At 44.8% G+C, this 24,345-nt stretch overlaps 1 protein-coding gene across 2 annotated transcripts in view; it reads left to right on the forward strand.

The window, feature by feature from the left end:
• The window catches only part of SEC23B (SEC23 homolog B, COPII coat complex component), a gene marked incomplete at both ends in the record, with an annotated part of 36,494 nt that extends 12,538 nt beyond the window's left edge, over positions 1–23,956 (forward strand). For both annotated transcript variants that reach the window (XM_080716389.1, XM_080716390.1), the window contains 13 exons: positions 751–909; positions 1,213–1,328; positions 2,882–3,005; positions 9,577–9,657; positions 10,214–10,303; positions 11,395–11,501; positions 13,713–13,866; positions 14,650–14,727; positions 16,834–16,995; positions 17,830–17,916; positions 20,628–20,783; positions 21,834–21,899; positions 23,867–23,956. In XM_080716389.1, the coding sequence (XP_080572515.1) occupies positions 751–909; positions 1,213–1,328; positions 2,882–3,005; positions 9,577–9,657; positions 10,214–10,303; positions 11,395–11,501; positions 13,713–13,866; positions 14,650–14,727; positions 16,834–16,995; positions 17,830–17,916; positions 20,628–20,783; positions 21,834–21,899; positions 23,867–23,956 (1,470 nt within the window). The remainder of the gene's footprint in view (positions 1–750; positions 910–1,212; positions 1,329–2,881; positions 3,006–9,576; positions 9,658–10,213; positions 10,304–11,394; positions 11,502–13,712; positions 13,867–14,649; positions 14,728–16,833; positions 16,996–17,829; positions 17,917–20,627; positions 20,784–21,833; positions 21,900–23,866) is intronic.
• Positions 23,957–24,345: the final 389 nt, after the last annotated feature.

Raw genomic sequence — 24,345 nt, forward strand, 5'->3', positions numbered from 1 at the left:
ATTTTTTATTCTTAATTTTGAAACAGGGTCTCACTGAGTTGCAGAGAGCCTCACTTTTAAGTAGCAGAGACTGTCCGCGAACTGCGATCCTCCGGTCTCAGCCTCCCGAATGCTGGGATTACAAGCGTGCGCCACCATGCCTGGCTGTTTGTTTTTGGTACTGGGGATAGAACCCAGGGGCTTTCTACCCCCAGGGTACACTCCCAGACCTATTTTATATTTTATTTGGATGTTTCTTTTTTGTGGTACTGGGGGTGTAACCCAGGGGCTTTTCTACCTCCGGCCGTATTCCCAGACCTATTTTATACTTTATTTGGAAACAGGGTCTCACTATGATGATTTATTTTATTTGGAAACAGGGTGTCACTAAGTTACTGAAAACCTCACTAAGTAGCTGAGGCTGGCTTTGAACCTGTGCAACCCTCTTGCCTCAGCCTCCCAAGTGCTGGGATTACAAGTACGCACTACCATATCTGACCTTTTTCAGATTTTTTATTCTGGGGTTTAAACCCAGGGTCATTCTCTCTCTGAGCTATCTATCTCTGAGCTATACTCTGGCCCTATTTTATTTTATTTTTTATTTTGAAACTGAGTCTCACTGATTGCTTCACTAAGTTACTAAATTACTGAGGCTGGCCTCGAACTTGCACTCATCCTATTGCAGCCTCCAAAATACTGGGATTACAGATGTGTGCCATCGTGCCTGGCTGAGGCTATGCACTACTAATACTCTGCTGTTTACTACTTTAGGGCACTCTCCCCAACACGGGAGCCAGGATCATGCTGTTCACTGGGGGTCCCCCCACCCAGGGGCCTGGCATGGTGGTTGGGGATGAGTTAAAGACTCCTATTCGTTCCTGGCATGATATTGAGAAAGATAATGCACGGTTCATGAAGAAGGCAACCAAGGTGGGTACTGCTGGAGGTGGGCTGTGCTGGTGCCTGTGCTGGTGAGGACGGCACTGGAGCGACGGCCTCATTGCCGGGCTGTGGGCCACGGTTTGGCAGGATTGCTTTCTCACAGACTTCCAGATTGTGCTGATGTCAAATGATTGTCCCTGCCCCCCGACCTTAGACTGGGTGGCCATGAGTGTTTAGAGTGTGTTGAAACTGAAAACTTGTTTTCTTTTTTCTTTCTTTTTAATTTAATTTAATTAATTTATTTTATTTTGAAAACTTGTTTTCTTAAAGATATTGTTTTCTTCTTTACAGCACTATGAGATGCTTGCTAGTCGAGCTGCCACAAATGGTCACTGCGTTGATATCTATGCGTGTGCCCTTGATCAAACTGGACTTTTGGAGATGAAATGTTGTACAAATCTTACTGGGTATGTTGACAGAAAACACCTGGGAAAAAGTCTTTCTGTTGTTGTTGCTGCCGCTGCTGTTGCTTTGTGGTGCTAGGAATCCAGGCTCGGGCCTGCACATCTTGGCAGGTGCACTACCAGAGCCGGACCCCAGCCCGTGGTAGTTTTATTTATTTATTTATTTATTTATTTATTTACTTACTTACTTACTTACTTACTTATTTTTAGTGGTACTGGGGTTCCTGGAAACCTTTCTACCTCCGGGTTACACTCCCAGACCTATTTTATATTTTTATTTGGAAACAGGGTCTCTTAAGCCAGTGGGGCTGGCTTCAAACCTGCACGATCCTCCTGTCTCCATCTCCCAAGCGCGGAGATTACAAGCGTGCACCACCACGCCTGGCTATTTTTATTTTTCTTGTAGTACTGGGGACTGAATCCAGGGGCATTCTACCCTCAAGATACACCCCCAACCTTTTTTTTTTTTTTTTTTTTTTTTGGTACTAGGGACTGAACTCAGGGGCATTCTAATCCTGAGCTACACCTGCAGCCCTATTTTTTAATCTTTATGTTTTTTGTTTTTTAAAACAGTGCTGGGGATGGAACCCAGGGGCATTCTAAATCTGAGCTGCACCCCCAGCCCTATTTTTTATCCTTTATTTTGAAACAGGGTCTCACTGAGTTGCAGAGGGCCTCACTAAGTAGCTGCGGCTGTCTGCGAACCGCGATCCTCCTGTCTCAGGCTCCCAAATGCTACGATTACAAGCGTGCACCACCATGCCCAGCCCTATTTTTTATTCTTTATTTTGGAACAGGGTCTTAGTTCCGGAGGGCCTCTCTAAGTGGCTCAGGCTGGTTGTGAACCTGTGATCCTTCATCTCAGTCTAGCAAGTACTGATATTACAAGCCTGCGCCGCCGTGTCTGGCCTTATTTTTTATTCTTTAGTTTTTTTTTTTTGTTGTTGTTGTTGTCATTTTGTTTTGCTTTTGAGGCAATGGGAATTGAACCCAGGGACGTTCTTCCTGTGAACTACACCCTCAGTTCTATGTTTTATTCTTTTGTTTTGAAAGAGGGTCTCACTAAGTTTCGGAGGGCCTCATTAAGTAGCTGAGGCTGGCTGTGAACCTGCGATCCTCCTGTCTCAGCCTCCCAAGTAGTGGGATTACAAGTGTGCGCCCCCACGTCCAGCTCTGTCCTGTAGTTTTGAAATAGGGTCTCACTGAGTTGGAGAGGACCTCACTAAATAGCTGGAGCTGGCCATGAACCTGCCAGCCTCCTGCCTCAGCCGCTCAAGTAGTGGGATTACAAGCATGCACCTCCTTGCCCTGAATGATAATATTATTTTAAGGAGAGAGATATGAATAATAACATAGTAATCAAAATGTAGAACTGTTCTTAAAGATGTTTTGTAATGTTTAGAAATCGCTTGTTTCCCAAGTACAAGTTGAGCTTGCTGTTTGGTTCATGGGTTGGTGCGCTCTGGGCACGGTGTCCTCTCTTCCCACTGTGTGAACCCCGGGAGCATTTGGACGCGCTCGCTCACCCAGTGCTGCTGTCTTTTCTTCCCACCCAGAGGCCACATGGTGATGGGGGACTCCTTCAACACTTCTCTCTTCAAGCAGACATTCCAGAGGATTTTTAGTAAAGATTATAATGGACATTTCCGAATGGCATTTGGTGCTACTTTGGAAGTAAAGGTATGGTACACTTTTAAAAATGTTAGCAGAATTAGAATGTTGTTCCTTTTGTTCCCTTTTCATAGAACTGGGATGGAACCCAGGGGTGCTCTACCATACTATACCCCAGCACCTTTCACCCCTTTTTTTGGTACTGGGGATTGAACCCAGGCACATTCTAGTTCCAAGATACATACTCAGACCTATTTTATTCTTTTATTTTGAAACAGAGTCTCACTAAGTTCCAGAAGGCCTCACTCTGAAACTAAGTTGCCAAGACTGGCTGAAAACCTGCAGTTCTTCCTGTCTCCGCCTCCCAAGTACTGGGATTACAAGCCTGTGCCACCATGCCCAGCTACCTTTTTTGTGTGGGTGGTACTGGGGATGGAACCCAGGGGCTTTTCTACCTCTGGGCTATACTCCCAGACCTATTTTATACTTAATTTTTTTTTCATATTTAATTATTTATTTATTTTTCTTTCTTTTTATTGGTGCACTGTATTCATACATCATAGTGGGATACAAACTTTTGTAGACATACATGCACACATCGCCCAGTCATCCCCCACCCGATCCCCACCCCTTCCTCTCCCCATCCCTCCCTCCCATGCTTGGCCTAGTGGTTGACATCTAGTATTATAGCAATTTATCAAAAATTAAAAATGATAATCTCACATAACAGTTTCATTTGTCTGATACCAAGCTTTTGATGACTTAAAGATAACATTTCAATATTTCCTTTTAGTTTCTTTCTTACCAGAGAATATTTTTTTTTCTATTTTTTTTAGGTGAAACTATCATACATTTATATATTTATTTTTCAGAAAAAAAATCTATCCTAATATGGAATATGGACTCTAGATACCCAAAACAATCTTGAAAAAGAACAGAGCTAGAAGATACATATTTTCTGATTTCAAACCATATAAAGCTACAATAATTGAAACAGTGTAGTACTATTCTAAAGGCAGATATATAAACCATTGGAGTTAAATAAAAGCCTAGAGCTAAATTCTTCCCTATATTGTCAAGTTATTTTTGACAAGGTTTCCACGAACATTTGGTGGTGGAAATAATAATCTTTTAACTAAATATTGTTGAAACATAATAATTACATGGAAAAGAATAAAATTGGACCCTTACCTAATCCCATATACAAGTATTAACTCAAAATAGATAAAAGACCTAAATATAAATCTTAAGACTATAAACTTTTAGGAGAAAATCTGGGTCATAAAACCTCACAACATTGAAACTGGCAGTGATTTCTTGGATATGATTTCAATGGCACAGGCATCAGAAGAGTATACAAACTCCCTAAAAAATAAAAAATTGTATATCCAAAGACAATGTAAACAGAGTTAACAGTTACTAATAGAATGGGATAAAATATTTCCAAATGCTATATCTGAAGGTATATTAATATTCCAACTAGAAATCCTAAAAATAACAACAATAAAGGCAAACAATACCATTTAGAGATAGGTAAAAGACTAACATAAGTAATGAATCTCCGCAGATAACCAATCTTAGTTGTCTGTTGGATGGAAAATGTTGTTTCTCTGGTTCTGGTGTGTGTTACCTCTTTCTTCTTTGTAGTTAATCTCTTTGAGTATTTTCTCTAGTGCTGGTTTTGAAGACATAAATTCCTTCAGTTTCTGTTTGTCATGGAAGCTTCTTATTTCTCCATCTAATTTGATAGAAAGTTTTGCTGGGTAGGAAATTTTTGGCTGGAAGTTGTTTTCTTTCAGAGTTTGGAATATGTTACTCCAAGCCCTTCTGGCTCTCATGACTTGGTTTGGGAAGTCTGGAGTGATTCTAATTGGTTTGCCTCTGAATGTCACTTGGCCCTTTGTTTTTGTTGCCTTTAAGATTCTCTGCTTGGCTTCCATATTGGTCATTTTGACAATTATGTGGCATGGGGATCCTCTTCTCCGATCCTGTCTAAAGGGAGTTCTATAAGTTTCCTGGACCTGTGTATCGACCTCTTGCTCTATGTTTGGAACATTTTCTGCTATTACTTCCTTGAAGAGATTGTTGATCCCTTTGGTTTCACTTTCTTTTCCTTCCTCTATTCCAATTATTCTTAGGTTAGCTCTCTTAAAATGGGCCCATATTTCTTCAATGTCAGATTCCTGCTGTTGGATATTTTTTTCTAGATTAGACTATGCGTTCATTTTTGGAATGATCATCTTCTAAGAGCGAGATTCTGTTCTCCATGTGGTCTAATCGGTTGTTTGTGCTTTGAATTGAGGCCTTTACTTCATTAATTGCATCCTTTATTTTTGGCTCTCTCTGAGTTCTTTTCGAAGCACCTCTATTATTTCTACAGTTATTTTCCTGATTTGATCTTCTATAAATCTCTGATTGTCTGTTTTATCGGGTTCTGATGTTGTGGGGTTGTGGGCATTCATTGCTCCAGTATTATTCCTCTTTCCCATGATTTCGGAAGTTTGTGCCTTCTCTGGGTTCTTCCCTTGGGTCACTATGACTTCACTTAAGGTGTTCTGGATCTCGAGTCTGTAGTATCTCAGACCCCACTACTCCTTTACTGGGTTGTATCACAGAGTCTCCGACTCAGAGAGTCGATAGAGGCTGCTTTAGACTGTGGGGGGTGCCAGGTTGCACGTTCTCCTATGGTGTGATATCTCTGCCACCGCCCCTCCCCCACTGGGTCAAGTCCCAGGGAGTACAGTACTGGGATTTCTCCTCTGTGGCCCGCAATTTGACTCACTGTTCTTGAGTACGCAGATGTAGCTGTACTGGATTCTGTGAATTCTCTGCTGCTGCCGCCGGTGGCAATATGGCGCTGCTGTTACGCCCTTGGCCGTGAGGCTGGCGTATTTCTTCTTGGTTTTGATTTCCACTCTGAATCCCTGCAGCGTGTGCTGAGCTCAGCCACTGGGAGCTTTAGATTTTACCTGCGGTGAGAAATCCCGCCTGGCTGTTCCGCAGCGGCTCACCACGGCTTGCTGTAGCCGTCCGGTGAATTTGCCGCTGCCGCCGGCAGTATGGCGCTGCTGCCGCGTCCTCAGGCGTGAGGCCGGTGTATCTCCTCTGTGGCTCTGAGCTCTGTTCTCAGTCAGCTTTCTCTCTGGAGCCTGGTGATTTTTTTGTTTCTCTGGTGATGGTGTTTTCTGGCTGTGAAAGGCGCTGATTTTGTGGTAATGGAGATTGGTTGTTAGCGGGGCTCTTAAGTCCCGCTTTTCTCGGTCGCCATCTTCCCGGAAGTCCCTATTTTATACTTAATTTGGAAACAGGGTCTCACTAAGTTGCTGAGAGCCTCACTAAGTAGCTGAGGCTGGCTTGGAACCTATGTGATCTTCCTGTCTTAACCTCCCAAGTGCTGGGATTACAAGTGTGTGCCACCACACCTGGTTCAGCCTTTTTTTTTTTTTTTTTTTTTTTTTTTGCGGTACTGGGGAATCTGGTTCATTCTACCTCTAGCCTTATTTTTTATTCTCTCTCTCTTTTTTTTTTTTTTTTTTGCGGTATTGGGGATGGAACCTCAGGGGCATTCTACCTCCGAGCTATACCCCCAGCCCTATTTTTTATTCTTTATTTTTGAAACAGTTTCTCACTGAATTGCAAAGGGCCTCACTAAGTAACTGAGACTGGGAACCGACCCATGATCCTCCCATCTCAGCCTCCCACATGCTGGGATTATAAGTGTGCACCACCACGCCTGGCCTTTTATTCTCTATTTTGAAACAGGGTCTCTCTGAGTTGTAGAGGGCCTCACTAAGTAGCTTAGGCTGGCTACAAACCTGTGATCATCCTGTCTCAATATCCCAAGTACTGGGATTACAAGTGTGCACTACCACGCCCAGCTTCCCCCATCTTGTTTTTATTTTATTTTATTTTATTTTATTTTATTTTATTTTATTTTGCGGGTCTGGGGATGAAATCCAGGGGAATTCACCCTCTGAGCTATACTGCCACCCTATTTTTTATTCTTTATTTTGAAACAGGGTCTCACTATGTTGTGGAGGGCCTCACTAAGTAGCTGAAGCTATCTGAGAACCGCAGTCCTCTGGTCTCAGCCTTCTGAACGCTGGGGTTTCTAGCGTGCGCCTTCGTGCTGGCCTTATTTTTTATTTTGAGATGCCTTCTCCCTTAGTTGCCAGCGCTGGCCTTGGATTTACCGTCCTCCAGGTTCAGCCTCCCAAGTAGCTGATTATAGATGTGGCCACCATACCCAGCTAGAGTGCTGTTACTTGTTCAGTACTCAGATTTCTGGCAACCTCAGCCTGTTAGTCACAGGCACATAAGGACCAATTAAAAGAATCTTAATAAAAGAGTTGTCATCAAGCATATGATTCACTTTATTTTAAGGTGTCTTGTCAATTTATTAATGGTCTAAACAAAGAGTTGCGGGTTCCCTGCAGACCCTGCCCCAGCCTGCATTAGGACGGTGGAGTTCGGAGGGGTGAAGGACTGGCAGGCAGGCACGCGGGCACCGGCCTGAGGACAGCAGCCACACGCCGGTCAGCAGCTGCTCAGCCCTTGGCCTCAGTCTCACTGCGCTGCCTTAGAGCCAGCCGGTTGCTCCAGTCCAGGACTTCAGTCTGCTTTTCCATGTAGGGAATCATAGGTCTGAATAGTTGATTCTTTTTTGCGGGTCTGGAATGGGACACAGAGGCATTTGACCTCTGAGCTACATCCCCTGCCCTATTTTTTATTCTTTATTTGAAACAGGGTCTCACTAAAGTTCAGAGAGCCTCACTAAGTAGCTGAGCCTGTCCGTGAACTGTGATCCTCTGGTCTCAGCCTCCGAATGCGGGGATTACAAGCCTGCGCCATCACGCCTGGCTTCAGTCAACTCTTAAGTCATTGAGAAAACATTCAGAGGTCGTCAGAAACTGATTGGAGAATCAGAGGGAATCACTCAATCCTCAGACAAAGGCTAACTTTAAATAACGTTCTCAAATGTTAGTTTTTTTAAAATGAAGAGAAATGGATTTTGTTGAAGTGGATTTAGATTTATAAATTAAGTATGATGATCTTGTCATTATGTTGGGAATCATGAAATTTTACTTTATTTTATTTTATTTTATGTGGAACTGGGGATTGAATCCAGAGGCATTCTACCTTCAAGCTAAACCCCACCCCGATTTTATTTCTTATTTGGAAACGGTTTCGCTAGCTTGATGAGAGTCTTACTTTGCTTAGGCTGTCCTCAAACCTGCGACTCCCTGTCTCAGCCTCCCAAGTACTGGGGTTACAAGTGTGCGCTAGGACGACTACTCCTGACTTGGGAATCATGGATTTTTTTTTAATTGAGGATTGAACCCAGGAGCATCCTACCTCTGTCTGATCTACACACTTGGCTAGAATTGTTAACTTCTTTTTTGTTTTTGGTGGTACTGGGGACGGAACCCAGGGGCTTTTCTACGTCCAGACTATACTCTGAGACCTATTTTATACTTTATTTGGAGACAGGGTCTCACTAAGTTGTTGAGAGCCTCACTCAGTAGCTGAGGCTGGCTTTGAACCTGTGCGATCCTCCTGTCTCAGCTTCCCAGGCGCTGCGATTACAAGCCTGCGCCAGCATGCCCAGCTTGAATTGTTAACTTCTATGTGTACTGTAATTTCAGAGTTTGGAAAATACATTGAGAGAGTTGATTTGATTTTTCTTTTTCTTTTTCTTTTTTTTTTTTTCTTTTTTTGGTATAACATGCCATGCAGTGTTTTAAGTGATAAAATGGAAAAATTATAGTTTATAAATATATACACATATATTTCTATTTGTTAAAAATCACTTTATAACACATTTAAGATCTATGCATTTCTCTGTATGAAAATTTTACCTGTATATAAATGTTTAAAGATGCACATTTTTGTCCGGGTGTGGTGGTGCACACTTGTAATCCCAGTACTTGGGAGGCTGAGACAGGAGGATCACAGGTTTGAAGTCAGCCTCGGCTTCTTGGTGAGGCCCTCTGCCACTTATTGAGACCCTATTTCAAATAAAGAATAGAAAATAGGGCTAGGAACATAGCTTCGAGGTAGAATGCCCCTGGGTTGAATCCTCAGTATCTCAAAAAAAAAAAACCAAACAAACCCAAAATACACATGTTTAGGTAGATAAAAAGATGTTATAATTAGACCAGCTCATAAAACTAGGATGGAAATGAAAATAATGGCACCGAAGGCTCCCAAAGTAAAACAGAATTCTTGAAGGTTTGGGCCTTAGGAGCCTGTGTGAGTGGTCGTACCCCCCCCCCCCCCTTTTCCCTTGTACTCAAGCCAGTTCCTCTTTTCTTAACAGGGATCAATTCAAACATAACTTTGTAAATTGGACATTCAGCATGCCCTCAAAGCTTCCATAGGTCAAGTGGGGGGCTTTCCCTCGCTAAGAGTTGATTTCAAGCTTTATCATTTTGATGCAGCTTCTAATGTCAGATTTTATTAAAGTTTTAATCAGTTCACAGTGGCCCCAGGAAGGGTTGTAGGGAAACAGTTGGCTGCTGTAATCCATGTGGGATTATTATTATTTTTTTTTGGAGGAATAACTGCCATATTTGGCTATCGTGAGCATTAGGTTGAATCTCAATATTTTTAACTTTATTCTCTTGTAAATTTATTTTAGACCTCTCGGGAACTGAAGATTGCAGGTGCCATTGGTCCATGTGTATCTCTGAATGTGAAAGGACCTTGTGTGTCAGAAAACGTAAGAAAACTCCTGCGGCGCCAGCACCCGCCTTGGAATTCACCCGTTAGAGGAGTCACAGTGCTCTGACCCTGCATTGTGTCACCAGTGGGGTCTGACAGGCTGACCCTCACTGACCATCACAAGTCAAGAGATGGTGTCCTTCTGCCCATCCATCTCTCTGAAGGGTCAGCATGAGGCTGAGGGGCAGAGAGGTTGCTGTCTTCCTCAGGGTCCAGGCTACGTGGAGCCCCTGACTCCACAAGCGTGTGGCTAGCCAGGCCAGGGAGCCACCGGTCTGACTTTGTGGCTTCAGTGTCACATACCACATAGATGACAGAATGAACATCGCTCACAGTAGCAATGTCGAAGCTTAACTTTAAAGTCCTGCAAATAGAAATGTTAAGCCTGCTGGTCTGTAAGTGTTTCTCAGTAGTTTTCACTGACATTTGAGTGACCCCTCGAGAAGATGTAGTGCCCTGCCCTGCTCACTGCCCTCCTCTCTCCATCCTTGGTGATTTCAGTAGCTAGCCACAGCCTGGGCTTCTGTTTTCTCAGTTCCTCTTCTCACCCCTAGGAGCTGGGTGTTGGTGGCACGAGCCAGTGGAAAGTCTGTGGCCTGGATCTGACATCTACTCTAGGCATCTACTTTGAAGTCGTAAACCAGGTGGGTTGGATTTCTTAATGTGTCTATGTCCCAGTGTCCTGTCGACTGATGTATTACAATCCAGTGTTTCCTGGTTACTCTCTTCACAGATTGGTACTACTTTGCTGGTGTATTTGGCCTAAAGCTAGTCTGACATGATCTGTTTTTAGTCTTTCTGGGGTTTATTCAAAGCCACGCAGCAAATTATTTTTGGTGCTTTATTGTTAAACTGCAAGGTCATTAAAATGGTTTTTACCAGGCTGGGATGTAACTCAGTGGTACAGTGCTTGCCTTGTAAGCCCAATGCCCAGGGTTTGATCCCCAGTACCACAAACAAACAAACAAACAAAACAAAACAAAACACCTTTTTCCAGCTGTTGTAATGTGGGTGAATTTTTGAGTGTGCAATCTTCTGCAATGTTTTATTATGAAAAATTGCAAGCCTACAGAAAAATTGAAAGCATTTTACAGTGAACACCCACTTACCCACCAGCTAGACTTTGTAAGATTTTCCTATAGTTGTCTGGGCGTGGCAGCCATGCCTGTAATCTTGGCGTTACCAGAGGGTCTTGGGCTTAAGGGCAGCCTCAGCAACTTAGACTCTCAGCAACATAGCAAGACCCTGTTTCGAAACAAAAAATAAAAGGACTGGTGGTGTAGCTCGAGGGTAGAATGCCCCTGAGTTCAATCCCAAGTACCACCAAAAAAAAAGGGGGGGGGATACTCATGCAGTTGTTTTGTTCTATTTCTGTCCATCTCATTTTATGATTTCAGAGCAGCTGCAATCGCAGGCGTGTGATGCCGTTCCCAAACATTTCAGAATGCATATTATTACCTGGAGTCAGGGTTTTCCTTTCTGTTTCTCCCCCCACTACTGGGGATTGAGCCCAAAGCTCTACTCATGCTAAACATGCTATATTGCTGAGCTATACCCTAGCCCAAGGGGTAGTGAATGTAGTTTTTCTTTTTTCAGGTAAATGTTATGTACAGTTATACCATTCACAGTGTATCGAGAACTCACCTCCATTGTTTGAGAAGAGCAAGTGAGCTCTGTGAGTGTGTTTAAGTTGTGCCCGTGACAGTAACCTGGTGTGTGGCCTCTCAACCCGCAGCACAACGCACCGATCCCCCAGGGCGGCCGAGGTGCCATCCAGTTTGTCACGCAGTATCAGCACTCCAGCACCCAGAAGCGCATCCGTGTGACCACCATCGCCCGCAAGTGAGCCTCCCTTTCCTTTCCACTGAGCCACTGGCTGGTGGCTTTTCTGTGAAGAGACACTGTGACATCTGAGTTTGTCCTCTGCCTCAGTGGATCAGAGGAAGGGGAAGAGGCATCCACAGCTAAATCAGTTGGCCTAAGTTAATTGCCTAAAGGAATCTGCTTTCAGTGGGAGTGTAGTTCATTTTCATTATTTTATTTATTAGATAAGTAACCTAAATAAGTATTTCCAGCTGGGTGTGGTGGCGCACGCTTGTAATCCCCGCGCTTGGGAGGAGGAGACAGGAGGATCACACAGGTTCGAAGCCAGCCTTGCTGGCTTAAGAGACCCTGTTTCCAAATAAAAATATAAAAAATAGGTGTCTGGAAGTAGAAGGGTTTTCAGGAACCCCAGTACCACCAAAAAAAAAAAACCCAGCAAGTAAATAAATACATAAATAAATACTTCCTCAGGACATTACTGTAGTTGGCCCTCTATGTCTGGGTTCCATATCCAGATATTCAGTTAGCTTCAGATAGGGAGTATTATTTTTTAAATTAAAACTGTAATGAACATGTACAGACTTTTGACTTTATTTTTTATACAATATAATAACTATTTACATAGTATCTATATTAGGTATTACAAGTAATCTAGAAATGATTTAAATATATGGGAGGATGTATATAGATTATTGCAAATACTGTGCTGTTTTACATAAGGAACTTGAGCATCCATGAATTTTGATATCTGAGGGGTTCATGAAACCAATACCCAGTGGATACCAGAGAAAACTGTATATTTATGGATTGCCTTCCCCAGAGTTAAGTGCCACTATTGGCTGAACTTCACAATTCCATTTCTGTGAAGCTTTATGTCAATATATATGTCCCTCATACACATTTAAGAGTTTCACATATATATTAACACATATATCACTGTATGTATTTTGCCATCTATAGCTCATGTATTTTGATGGTTAATAAGACCGGATGGTTGGGAAGGGATGTATCTATCACTCTTTGGTAAAGGGCATTTCGAGTCCTGCCTACTAACAGTGGTGCATTCACTAATTTTTAAATATTTCCACATATAGGTAACTTCTTTTTATTTCATATAAATGAAATTTTGGAGACTATAAAACTATTCTTCTCAGAAGCTAATTTGTACTCTTAACAGTGTTAGAGAGCACCTTACTAACAGTGGACATCAGCAGTCCTGAACATGCAGACGTAGGCCAGTACCTCCCAGTGTAGGCCAGTACATCCCAACGTAGGCCAGTACCTCCCAACGTAGGCCAGTACCTCCCACTGTAGGCCAGCACCTCCCAACGTAGGCCAGTACCTCCTAGTGTAGGCCAGTACCTCCCAACATAGGCCAGTACCTCCCAGCGTAGGCCAGTACCTCCCTTTTACTTCTATTTTCCTCACTTATCAGTGAGTGAACACTTCTTGTTTATCGGTCATGTGTATTTCATTTATGATAACCTGATAGCCTTTGCCCTTTTTTTTTTTTTTTTTTGGCAGTACTACGGATGGAACCCAGGGGCATTCTACCTCTGAGCTATACCCTCAGCCTTATTCTTTATTTTGAAACAGGGTCTCACTGAGTTGCAGAGGGCCTTACTAAGTAGCTGAGGCTGTCTGTGAACCACAATCCTCCTGTCTTAGCCTCTCAAGTGCTGGGATTACAAGCGTGCCCACCACACCCGGCCTAAAGGCTCATTTTTATTGAACCTATTTCCTTTTCTTTTGATTTGCAGAGTCTTTATGATTCTGTCCATGGTAACTAGTTTGTTTGCTGCTCACACATGATCCTGGTCCATGTGCCGCCTTAGCTTTACTCATCTGGAAAGGTTTTGTGTTTGTGCTAGCCTTTTTTTTTTTTTTTTTTTTTGCGGTGAGGCTTGCAAGTCATTTTGTGAATTTGCCCACATTTAGATTTCTGTAAGATCTGCTTAGAGGAAGGAACGCTGGATCCAGGCCTCACCCCTTTTGGGCATCTGCTTTCATACTGTCTTGTGGGATGTGGGGAAGTTCTGCTCTTTAGTTTTCCTTCTGAGCCTATGGGCCCCAGAGATCACAGGAGGGTGACTAAAATGGCCGTTCAGCTCCAGTGATCCTTAGTGAAGATGCAGGTCGACCCGCGCGGTCTTAGCCCAGGACTTGTCCTAAGTGGCCGTCTGGCCTGGCTCTCCCCTGCCGTGCGCGCACTGACTCTTGGGTTGTCAGTTGGGCAGATGCGCAGAGTCAGCTGAAGCACATAGAAGCTGCCTTTGACCAGGAGGCTGCAGCAGTCCTGATGGCACGGCTCGGAGTGTTCCGGGCGGAATCCGAGGAGGGCCCCGACGTGCTCCGCTGGCTGGACCGACAGCTCATCCGACTGGTACGTTGGGACTGGCGGCATTAAGTTCAGTCTTGCAGTTAGTGAACAAGAATTTTTTGGTGGCTTACCTTATGCCAACCACTGGTCATTCTAGAATGATATGAGGGAAGTGTTAAACGCACCTTCTCCCCTCAAGGACTGACCTTGCAGTTGGTAAGAAACGGCACGTGCAGCCAAACGTGTGGCACAAGCTTGAAATCCCGGTACTTGGGAGACTGAGACAGGAGAATCACAGGTTCGAGGCCAGCCTCACTAACTCAGCGAGGCCCTCACAACTCAGTGGGACCCTGTTTCAAAATAAAGAATAAAAAATAGGGCTTGGGTGTAGCTTGGAGGTAGAAAGCCCCTGGGTTCACTCTTCAGTTCTGCAAAAGCAACAGCACGCGTGGGCCGTCCGGGAGTGCGCAGACCTGTGCCTGCCGACGTGGCTGGGATGAGCTGACTAGGTTCTGGGACTGCCAGGGCCCAGTATATTCCCGCCACATCTGGGAGTGATTTGGGAATAGGAATCCAGACACAGTGAATTTAGGGAGAGGCCTCATGTATCCATCTGGGCTGTCAGGACTCACACAATTCAAAGGGAAAGACTTATACGAAGGATTACCAAAACAGGGGAATAGAATAAAGGGGTAAAGGGATGGCTGCTAAGAATTTAGAGAGCTGGCAGACAGAAGGGGCAGCCGCTACCTCCAGGGCTGAGTTAGCACATCCAAGGAAGAGCCCTGTCTAAAATATAACACAGGGGTTTCTTTTTTCTCTCTTCATGGAATTTTCTCTCAACAGTGTCAGAAGTTCGGACAGTATAACAAAGAAGATCCCACTTCTTTTAGGCTATCAGATGCCTTTTCTCTCTATCCTCAGGTAAGAGCTGTGCATTTTAGGGTGGGAGTAGCTCGGGGCTAGAGCCCTTGTCTGGCATGCACAAGACCCTGTGAGAGAAAAAGGCGACAAAACAAAAAGTCCAGAAGTCTATGTCGAAAAACTAAAAATAGAACAATAAATTGCTAGAGAAGTAAATCTAATCTCAGATAAAATGAAGGCTTTTTTATGTTTTGAGACCCAGCAGCTGTAGGTGACAAAGGTTATTCTACCCTTTTCCTGAACCTTTGTCTTCCTCTAAAAAACGAGGAAATGCTCAGCGCTGACCGTGGGGTCCCCGAGCGGAGGCCACCCGCCTGCCCACCCAGTCCCACCGGGGCCTCGGCCGACGCCTCCAGGGTTCGCCAAGACTCCGAGGAGCACGGAGACCACCAGAGGAGATGGTTTCTAAGATTTCTCCTGGCAAGGCTCCCAGGGGAGAGGCCACGAGCCCAGTGCCCTGAGCCTGGCAGCCTGAAGTAGAGTCCAGCTGTGCCACTCAGACGCCCGGTGGCCCGGCTGCCCCTCTGCCTCAGATTCCTCCACTGTAAGTTAGGGGTGGTGAGCGAACCTACCATGGGCTGGTTGGAAGGATTCCATCGTTCCTGCGAGCCTTTGTGTCTTGTATGTAGGGTGTAGCGATGTCAGCCGTGATTGTTTGTGAACCTGGGAGCTGTAGTCTCAGGACCCCCATGCTTGTCAAAGTGGCCCATCCTTTCACTCTAGGAACTTTTTTTTTAAATCTTATTTTATTTTATTTTACTGTGGTGTTAGGGGTGGAACCCTGGGGCTTTTCTACTTCCGGGCTATACTCCCAGCCCTATTTTATACTTTATTTGGAAACAGGGTCTCACTAATTTGCTGAGAACCTCACTAAATAGCTGAGGCTGGCTTTGAACTTGTGCGATCCTCCTGTCTCAGCCTCCCAAGTGCGGGGATTACAAGTGTGCGTCACCATGCCTGGCTTCTAGAAACTCTTCAGAGAGCTAAAGTTCTGTTCACCATCTCATCAGGCTGTAGGACGCACCTTCTTCCCTGTACTTCTCACTCCAGCTGCCAGCGTCCTGGGTCTGGAGCCCCACTCTGTCTTCCCTATATCTCTTAGGACACAGCCTCAGCTGCAGCTTTGGGAGGACGCCTGCTGTCTCCCCAGTCCACTCTTTTACCCCGTGGCTCATAGATCAAAGCCGCATGTGTGTCATTTCCCCACTGGACTCAATTTCTTTGAGAACAGATGTTCTCTCTAGTCCAACCCAGGGACTCTGAAAATAAATGATTCCTTTTTCTTCTTCCTTCATATGGAAGCTTTGACTTTTATGGAAACATTTTCTAAAAAATTACTGTATTGAAATGTGTTAATTGTTGTAAAAAACCAGGTATGGTGGCACACGCTTGTAATTCCAGTACTTGAGATGCTAAAACAGGAGGATCACAGGTTTAAGGCCAGCCGTGGTAATTCAGCAAAACCCTGGGAAATTAGTGAGACCTTGGTTGAAAATAAAAAGGGCTGGGAGCCGGGTGTGGTGTCACACGCTTGTAATCCCAGCATTGGGGAGGCTGAGACAGGATCGCGGTTTGCAGACAGCCTCAGCTACTTAGGCCCTTCGCAACTCAGTGAGACCGTTTCAAAATAAAGAATAAAAAATTGGGCAGGGGGTGTAGCTCGGAGGTAGAATGCCCCTGGGTTCCATCCCCAGACCTGCAAAAAAAAAAAGAGAGGGGGGGGCTGGGGATGTAACCCTACCCCTGGGTTCAACTTGTAGTACCAAAATAGTAATAGTAGTAATAATAATGGTGGTGATAGTGGCAAAAAGCACCTAACGTGAAGTTTACCATCTTAATCCTTTTTGGGCATACAGTTGTGTAGTGTTAGGTAGTCACCTTGCTGTGTCACAGATCTACAGCGTTTTTTCATCTTGTGACACTGAAACTCTATGCCCGTTGGGCATTGCCTCCTTTCCCTCCCCCTAGCTCTCAGCACCACCTTCTCCTTTCTGTGAACCCAGGCCTTTTTCAGAGTCTGGGTTCTCCTGTCAGAGATCTAAGACGGTCTACTCTGTGTACCCAAGATTACAGCACGTGCCTTTGTCTCTTTTCTTGTAAACGCAGTTCATGTTCCATCTTAGAAGATCTCCGTTTCTGCAAGTGTTCAACAACAGCCCCGATGAGTCGTCCTATTACCGACACCACTTTGCCCGGCAGGACCTGACCCAGTCCCTCATCATGATCCAGCCCATCCTCTACTCCTACTCCTTCCACGGGCCACCAGAGGTGAGCCGGGCACGCGCGCCAAGGCTCGGGGGCACCTGATAAGCTAGCAGATTTGCCTCTAACGGCAAAATTGTTACAGAAAGAAAAGCCTTTTACATACCAATGGAAAATTATTTCTCATTATTTAAAAAAATCCATTGGAAAAGATCAAAGGATATGTAAAACTGTTCCCTGTGGCAGAAAGCAGTAAATATAAAAAATTTAAAAATGTAAGGGTTCTTTATTTGAGATGACGTCATACACTTTGACAAATAATTGTATCTGAAGGAAATCCTCTAGATAGAGGAAAAGTTTCAAGAATGAGACCATAAGTCAAATAGTAGGAAAATAATAAGCTGTAGAAACCTGCAAAAATATTGAAGTATGTGGAAATAAACCAAAATAACAATATTTGCTGTTCTTGGGTACAGATATTCTTAAATGAGTAAAAATTATTTTTATCATTAAAATAAAAATACATAAAATAGTTTGTAAGCCTGTATGTTATTTTTCATGTGGGCAGTTCTGTTTCCTTTCAGCTACAGCTAAAGTAGACTTGGGAGAAAGATTGCATGAAGGAAGACGTTTCTGGCACAAAACTGAGAACATTCAGAATTATTTCTGATTCCTTGATCACAATATGCCATTAGTTTCTCTTCCCAAATGATGAAAGATCATGTGAAACCTGTTCCTTCTACTAAGTTGAGACTTGGAACTCAGCTCTGGGGACCAGAAAGTGGGAATGTGGGCAGAGGAGGCCTGTGCCAGCCGCTGTTGAAAACAGCCCGGGGTGTGGGCTCGAGCAGGCGGCGGGGGAAGAGGACGCCAATGCCACCTCTCTCCTTCCTTCCTCAGCCGGTACTCCTGGACAGCAGCAGCATTCTAGCCGACAGAATATTGCTGATGGACACCTTCTTCCAAATCGTCATCTATCTTGGTGAGGTAAGGTGATATTGTTACTTTCTTTCTTGACTCTTGTTTTTTTATTTTATCTATTGTTCTGTTATTTGGCACTGGGGATTGAACTCAGGGGCACTCCACCTCTGTGTTATACTCTACATTTTTTTATTTTAAACGGGCTTGCTGAGTACTGGGATTAAAAGTGTGCACCACTAAACCCAGTTTAGAATTTGGATTTAAGCTGGGCGTGGTGGCGCACGCTTGCAATCCCAGCATTTGGGAGGCTGAGACTGGAGGATCATGGTTCGCGGACAGCCTTAGCTACTTAGTGAGGCCCTCCTCAACTTTGTGAGACCCTGTTTCAAAATAAAGAAAACAGGGCAAGGGGTGTGGCTCAGAGGTTGATGGCCCTGGGTTCCATCCCCAGACCCGCAAAAAAAAAAAAAAAAAAGAATTTGGACTTAGAGCTGGTCCTGGTGGCACATTCCTACTATAATTCCAGTACTTGGGAGGCTGAGATAGAAGGATTGCAGGTTTTACGTCAGCCTCAACAATTTAGTGATGGTCTCAGTAATTTAGCAAGACTCTGTTTCTAAATAAAAAATGGGGTTGGGGGTGTAGGATATTGGTAGAAGGCCCTGAGTTCCATCCCTAGCATAACACACACACACACACACACACACACACACACACACAAGAATTGGGGCTTAGAAAATCAATTTAATATAATGAGTATTATAGCTTTTGTTCTATTGAATAAAGTAAGGTCTCTGAAGTAGTTGTATTATTTTCTAAGCTAAATAACATTTCCTGTAAGCAAATTTCAGATGGTATTTTAAAGTCACTATAATTTCTTTCTGAAATAAATTATTAGGTAGGACCATGTTATTCTTCCTCAGTAAACTTTTTATATACACTACTGTCCTTTCAGAGATACATTAGACTTAATTTTGTAGCTACAGTTTTTCTTTGATTAAATAACCTGGCTTAGAGAACATTACACTGAGTCCGCTGGCTGCGTGTGGCTTCTTGGGGAGATCTAGTTCTTTCTCAAGGGGTTTGTGGCTTAAGATAATGGCCCTTTTGAATTATTTGCATCTTTGGGGGGTCTTAGAATTGGTACTTTTTCTGTTGTATTTTCTTTACCTTTAGTGGATTGCTTTGGCAATTGATCTGGCTTCCTAGAGTCTAAACACGAAATGTGCTTTCAGCCGGGCATGGTGGTACACACTTGTCAGCCAGTACTTGGGAGGCTCAGACGAGGATCACAGGTTCGTGGCCCACTTCAGCAACTTACTGAGGCCTCCGCAGCATAGCCAGACCTTGTGTCAAAGATGAAAAAATAGGGCAGGGGGAGGTGTGGCTCAGGGTAGAATGCCCTTGGGTTCAATCCCTGGAACAAACAGACAAACAAAAAATAAATGTATGTGATTTCAAATGTCCTGGAGAGAAGCCAGGGGTGGTGGCGCACACCTGTAATACTGATACTTGAGAGGCTGAGGCAGGAGGGTTGCAGGTTCAAGGCTAGCCTTAGCACTTAGCAAGACTCAGCAACATAGCGAGACCGTGTTTCAAAACAAAAAGGCCTCGTGGTGGAGCTTGCAGGTAGCATGCCTCTGGGTAGTACCAAAAAGGCACTGAAAAGACAGCTAGCGCTTCAGGATTTCCTTCATAAGCCAGGAAGCATTCGTTTGCTAGTACTAGTAGGGATATTGTAACTTGAAACTTTCTCTGCACATTAACACTCTCTTCTAGCCATTTGCCCGCAGATACTGGGCTGTTGGTAGTGGTTTTAGCCAAGGCCATTTGGCGGCCAGCTGGCTCTTCTTGCAGGTCTGGCAGCGTTTTCCCAGCTCCTTGCTGTAGACTGCTGCAGCCCCAGCCCTGTTCATTCGCACATGTGTTGAGCACCTTCTCTGTGTGCGTGAGAGGTTCCCAAGACAAAGGCCCTGGGTCTTCTAGTTGTGGACGTTCTTGTGAACTCTTGGACCCCAGCAAATATATGGGCATTTCTTCCACGCCACTGGTCAGTAAAATAATCAAGAAAAAAAGTTCCTTAGAAAATGATGGCTGGCGGTTCTGATGGGGAGCAGGCAGCAGCAGCCATCCCCAGAGTTCAGCGCGGCTGTGTCGGCGTCTATCTCCTCTCTCCACTGTTTCCTAGGATTGCCTAAATAGTTGAGAAAGCACTTCTGTGTACTGGAGGCCCGTGAGCCAGTGAGTGAGTGCTGGTGACCGCCCGTGTGTTTGAGACACTAGGCCACTTGCTGTAGAGTCTAGAAGAAGCCTGGACATACTGCGTGCTCAGGCCGGCTGGAGAGACAGGCTTTATTTCCAGGTCTGGCAGGACCGTGGAGGTGGTGCCTTGTCTCCGTCCTCTTCCCTGTTCCTGTTTCTTCTCTTCCTGTTCAGCTCTGCTCACTTACTCTCAGAAACTTCTTCCCTTTATTTTATTTACTTTTTGTTGTTGTACTGGAATTGAACCCAGGTTCCCTCTACCATTGAACTATATTCCTGTCCTTTTAATCTTGTTTTTGGGATAGGGTCTTGCTAAGTTGCCCAGACTGGCCTTGAACTTGTGCTCCTCCTGCCTTAGCCTCCAAGTGGCTGGGACCACCGGCGAGCGCCCTGCAGAAACTTCTCGTTCTTGACATGACTCTTTCAGTGGAAACGGCGGCGGCGGCGGCGGTGGCAGAGCGTTGGTGTAGGTGAGAGCTGCTGTACGGTGTTTCCACACTTTTGTTTTGCTGTAGACCATAGCCCAGTGGCGGAAAGCTGGATACCAGGACATGCCCGAGTATGAAAACTTCAAGCACCTTCTGCAGGCACCACTCGACGACGCTCAGGAAATTCTGCAAGCACGCTTCCCAATGCCGCGCTACATCAACACGGAGCACGGCGGCAGCCAGGTGAGTGGCCCTCTTCCGGCTCCAGTGCTGTGTTGGTTTTAAGATCTCTTTTTATGGCTATAAATCAGAACAGTGGTTACTATTGATGTGGTGACATAAACTGACCTCAAGGTAATCTCCCAACTATGACTTCTTTTTAGGTGGGTACTCTGATATTAAAAACAGGGGTATAGCTAGGAGTAGTGGTGCGTGCCTGTATCCCAGGGCTTGGGAGGCTGCGACAGGAGGATTGAAGGTTGAGGACAGCCTCAGCAACATAGCAAGACTCTCAGGAACCTTGTGAGACCCTGTATCAAAAACAAAAGTTAAGCTGGGCATGGTGGTGCATGCTTGTAATCCCGGCATACGGGAGGCTGAGACCAGAGGACCACAGGAGGCCTTCTTTCAAAATAAAGAATTAAAAATAGGGCAGGGGATGTAGCTCAGAGGTCAAATGCCCCTGGGTTCCATCCCCAGACCCACAAAAACAAAACAAACAAACCAAATTTAAAACAGTTCAATCTCTACTAATGCACTCACACAGACACACTGTGGACAGATAGTTACCGTCAGACAGGGTGGCACGTGGCCGTTATCACAGTACTTGTGAGGCCGAGACAGCGAATCATAGGTTTGATGCCAGCCTGGACAACTTAGCGAGACCCTGTTTGAAAATTTAAAATAGCTAGGTGTGGTGTTATTTCTAACCCCAGTACTTGGGAGGCCGGGGCAGGAGGAGCAGGTTCACAGCCAGCCTCAGCAACCTCATGAGACCCTCTGCAACTTAGCCAGACCCTGTTTGAAAATAAAAAATTAAATTGGGATGGGGGTATACCAGGGAGGTAGAATGTCCCTGAATTCAGGATTCAGTACCACACAAAAAATAGAGTTTAACTAGTGCTTCAGAGTCTTTATAAGTAAAAAGCCAGCGGGCTTAAGCTAAAGAAGTTTCTCTTCTCTGTAGTAAAAAGTCCTAATGTAACCAGAAAAGTAATGGAAAAACTTATCTTCTTTCTGACACTGATATTAATACTACTTTTAATCTTTGGTGTTTATTTGTTTGTCTTAAAGGCTCGATTTCTTCTGTCCAAAGTGAACCCTTCTCAGACACACAATAACCTGTATGCTTGGGGACAGGTAAGAAATTATCAGGTATTTGTAGAGATGGCAGGCTACCGTTTTATAGTCCTAAACATTGGGACTCCTTTGGTTTCGGGACAGAATAATTTGGATATTCTGCTAGGGGAAAACTCCGTCAAGTGACGCTGTTGCCGTGGCATGGGCCTCCTCCTGCAGCACACACACAGGGCAGTGTCCAGGGCAGCCCTGCTCAGGCCTCCGCCATTCCCTCTGCTGGCGTGCCACGGTCTCCCCCTCTGCTCTCCCGCCCTCTCTCTCCCTCTCCCGCCGCCGCCTCATTCTTCAGCTTTGTCCTCCTGTGTCTACTTAGTCCCAGCAATCGTCTCTCATACACTCTTTTTAAATTGAGTTTTCTTGAAACTTTTTTTTTTTTTTTTGGTGGTACTGGGGTTCCTGGAAACCCTTCTGCCTCGGGTTCCACTTCCAGACCTATTTTTTTATACTTTTTTATTTGGAAACAGGGTCTCGTAAACCAGCGCGGCTGGCTTCGAACCTGCGCGATCCTCCTGTCTCCGCCTCCCGAGCGCGGGGATGACAAGCGTGCGCCACCACCACACCCGGCTCTTGCAACTTTTTACAAAAATTAAATTTACTGGGCGTGGTGGTGCACGCTTGTAATCCCAGTACTTGGGAGGCTGAGACAGGAGGATCACAGGTTCACGGTCAGCCTCAGCAACATGAGGCCCTGCCCAACTTAGCGAGACCCTATTTCAGAACAGTAAAATAGAGCTGGGAGTGTAGCTCGGAGGTAGAATGCCCTTGGGTTCAGTCTCCAGTACTACACAATTGCATACATATATACATACATACAAATTTGCTGTTTGAGATAATTTCCATGCAGTGGTAAGAATTTACAGACTTTTTTCATTGAGTTCAAAATCTTGTTCTTGATATGACAAGTGGGCTTTTAAATTTTAATTTGGAGGTTTTTATATTTGTGTGAGACTTTGGTTCTTATCTGAACCTGCTGTTTTAGCTGAGACCCTCAGCAACTTAGCAAGACCCTGTTTTAAAATATAAAATAAAAAGGGCTGGGGAATAGCACAGAAATAGAATTCTCCTGTCTTCCAGCTCTAGTGCCAAAAAGTAAGAAAAGGAAATCAAATGTCCAGAGTTTTAAGTTACACTTAGTATAACCTGGAAATCCTTTTACAACACTTTGATCATGCTTACATTTTTAAAATTGTTATAGTATTTTCATACTAGAAAATTTAAATATATAAGAAAAAGAATAAACCAGATGTGGTGGTACATGTTTGTAATCTCAGTAGTTGGGAGGCTGAGATAGGAGGATTGCAGGTTCTTGGCCAGTCTCAGCCACTTAGTGAGGTCGTCTGCAACTTAGTGAGACCTTGTTTCAAAAGTAAAAGATAAAAAATAGGTTTGGGGTGTAGATTGGAGGTAGAGTGCTCCTAGGCTCAATCCCCAGTACTGCAAAAATAAAGAAAAGAAGGAAAATTACCTATAGTGGCTCTTTCTGGTTTCTTTCTTTCTGGGTGATAGGCTGTCTATGTAGTCAGTATTTCTTTCTTTCAGATTGAGGGTTCTGCACCATTCTCTTGATCTGACATCAGTTCCATCATAGGCAGGTGCACCTCCTCTGCCGTGAGAGATGCCGATCCGGGCTGAGTGCGCCCTTCCCAGGCTCCTGTGTGAGCGGAGCGCGCAGAGCTGGGCGGTGCTGGGAGAGTAGTGGGCCACGTGGGAGGAGTGTGTGCAGGGCTCAGCGAACTGCCTGGTGGGCAGCTCTGCTCCAGCGTCCTCAGCACTGCCAGAGGTAAAGCAGGGAGGTGTAAGCTCAAGCCCTGGCTGCGGCGGCGGTGGCCTGTCGCCGTGCACCAGGGAAGGGTTTTCTCAGGAAATTGCACGCTAGATGAAAGAAGTGGTCAGCAGCGATGGAGGAGTGGGGGAGCCCGGGGTGGGAGCAGAGGTCCTGCCAGTAACCCGCCGTCATTGCCCTTCAGGAGACTGGCGCGCCCATCCTGACCGACGACGTCAGCCTGCAGGTGTTCATGGATCATCTGAAGAAGCTGGCTGTCTCCAGCGCCTGCTAACCCAGGTGTGGCCGGGAAACGGAGTCACCGTCAGATCGCCCGGTGTCTATTAGGGCTTCATAACATTCCTCTCACTCTCCTGGCAGCTTTTAATAAATAATCACAACAAGTTTTGTATGTAAGTCTTCAGATGCTAACTTATTTGTATCCTTGTCTCTGTCCCTCTTCTTGAACCATGAGGATGTAAGGTCATATATGTTTTGATACTCGTAGCTATTTATGTTTCTTTTATTCTAACTTGTTAGGGTCTGTATAAAAATCAGAAGTGATGTATTTTTGGCAGCTTGTTTAGATGAAAATCCTAATGATCGTAAAGGAAATAAATCTGTTGGATGAAGAAACACTGGCTAAACTGTGATGACAAACTTGATTTCCTGCGGTCTCTGTGT

The sequence above is a fragment of the Muscardinus avellanarius genome, assembly GCF_963383645.1.
Source record: "Muscardinus avellanarius genome assembly, chromosome: 19".
Lineage (NCBI taxonomy): Eukaryota > Metazoa > Chordata > Mammalia > Rodentia > Gliridae > Muscardinus > Muscardinus avellanarius.